Source organism: Mizuhopecten yessoensis, unplaced genomic scaffold, assembly GCF_002113885.1.
Source record: "Mizuhopecten yessoensis strain PY_sf001 unplaced genomic scaffold, ASM211388v2 hete_36074540, whole genome shotgun sequence".
Classification (NCBI taxonomy): Eukaryota; Metazoa; Mollusca; class Bivalvia; order Pectinida; family Pectinidae; genus Mizuhopecten; species Mizuhopecten yessoensis.
The window spans coordinates 1-2,335 of NW_018485960.1; the positions used below are offsets into that span (position 1 = coordinate 1).

The 2,335-nt window shown below is 32.0% G+C and overlaps 1 protein-coding gene across 1 annotated transcript; it reads right to left on the reverse strand.

Moving 5' to 3' along the window:
• Nucleotides 1-74: 74 nt before the first annotated feature.
• LOC110445050 (golgin subfamily A member 6-like protein 2) lies at nt 75-1,973 on the reverse strand (the record flags this gene model as incomplete). The annotated part of the gene is made up of 3 exons (XM_021489406.1): nt 75-191; nt 445-570; nt 1,223-1,973. Coding segments are annotated over 3 exons (994 nt in total), but the record flags the coding sequence as incomplete, so codon positions are not given.
• Between the last annotated feature and the right edge of the window lie 362 nt (nt 1,974-2,335).

Below are 2,335 nucleotides of genomic sequence, written 5' to 3' on the forward strand. Positions count from 1 at the left end.
AAATAAATCGAAGGTAAACAAATTGAGAAACAGGGTGCCATATTTCTAAAGCATGGGCAAGCTTTAACAATTACCTAGCTTTTCCTTCAGAGAACGGTTTTCGTCTTGTAGCCTTCCAATCAATTCAATTTGCTCCGATTTCAGGTTTTCATTGTCTCTCCTTGATCTTTGTAGTTCTTCATCTCTGGAATCTGAAAAAGCCGAATGTGTATCCCAAAGTGAACATTTTGTAAATCAAATAAATAAAAATTGATATCCTATGAATCTCTACTACTACGAGAACTGCTCATACATTAATATAGCATAGCATTACAAAATTTATTGAACACAAACTAATTGAGATAAGGATGGCATCTGTGTTAATCAATAGCAGCGTTCCTAGTTTTGAATATAAAGGTAATAACTTTATAGGAACATCAATGCATAATAACCGATAAAAATCACCTATTGTCTCCTTCATAGAGTACGTTTCTTCTTGTAGCTTTTCATTCTGGTGTAACAACTCATCCCGTTCCGATTTCAGGTTTTCATTTTCTCTCCTTGATGTTTGTATTTCTTCATCTCTAGAATCTGAAATAGCCAAATATGTATCCTATAACGCCAATTTAAGTACAGTTAACATTTTGTACATCAAATAAATAAAAATTGATATCATATGAATCTCTACTACTACGGGAAGTGCTCTTACATGAATATAGCATAGCATTACAGGATTTATTTGAACACAATTTAATTGAGAAAAAGGATGGCATGTGTGGTAATAAATAGTTGTATTCCTGTTTTTGAGTCTAAATGTTAAAACTTAACATGAACTTCTATGCATAATAAGTGTTGAAAAATCACCAGTTATCTCTTTCAAAGAGTTTTTTTTCTTTTTCTAGCATTCCATTCTGTTGAAGTAATGCATCCCGTTCTGATTTCAGGTTTTCATTTTCATTCCTTAATGTTCGTAATTCTTTGTCACTAGAATCTATAATAAGAAGAAATTCACTACTTTATTACAATTATAGTACCAATGAATATTTTGAACAACAGAGAAATGAAAATAAATCCCCCGTTAATCTAGATCTCTACTTCTACGAGGTTGATCAATTGAAAAAGCTAAAAAAAACAAGAGTAGTTTTATATGTGTTCCATTGAAATGCTTGTATTTTGTATTGCAAAGAAAAAACTTTTAAATTGTAAAGACAATCTGGAATTTTGTTTATAAAATAGACCGTACTCAGTTTGCCCTCCAATCTTGCTACTTGGTCGTCTCGGTTATCAGCAAACGATCTCAGTCTATATCCTGAAGACGATGGTCGATATCGCTTAATATCTTCCTCTTTCATGTCTAATTCTCTCTTTAGTTTTTTAATATTGCATTCCTTATTATCCAAGTCCTCTTTAAGTCGTTTGTGTTCGTTTTTAAGTTCACGCAGCTCGCTTGCAGTCTTGTCGTGAGACTTGAGCTTTTTTGCCATTGAATCATTTCTATTTTTGCCATCGTCCCTTTCAATTGTCATTTTCTCTAGTTGGTTTCTTACATTATGCACTTCAGCCTCTTTGTCTTTTACCTCCTTCTTGTATTCATTTTCCATTTCTTTCACTTCGTCTTGCTTATCAAATAGCTTATTCATATACATGTTTTCCATTTCTAACATTTCTTGCCTGTAGTATTCTTCCTCTGTGCAATACTTTTCGTCGCCTTCGTCCTCATTTTGCGAACGTTCCAACTGAATGAAAAGATTGGTAATCTCGTTCACAATCTGTTGTCGTTCTGGTGACAATTTTATCAGGCTCTTCTTTTTGTGTGATATCCCGTTTTTAGCATGCAATTCTATTCTTTTAGATCGCACAGCATCTTTGCACTTTCTGCATAAAACATTCCCAAGCATTGCCTGGCCTTCATTTAATGCGACACCAACATTGTCAAATTTTCTCATATTTGAAGAAATAAACTCCATGTGTTTTCTCACCTCACTTTTTAAATTCTGAAAAAGTAAGTAATAGAACGAAAAATTTATATTAAATTTTATTTTGCTTGAAAACATTATGTAATAAATAAATGTTACTAAAAAACGTTTAATGATATTTTTTCTTTGTCTAAAATTGGTTTGAGACAACCAGCTACGTTCATTGACCATTAATGAAGGTTTCGCAATCTAATTACAATCATTAAAACCAAGGATTTAAGTTTTCTGAAAACAATCTCTCCGTTTTTTAATCATCAGGATCTGATTATAATACAACATACAAGCATATTTTTCTCGATGTTGGAATTTAGGCTATGCTAAGATAATTTGATATCATCATTAGGTTATTTGATATAACAGATCATCTAAGATAATTTGAT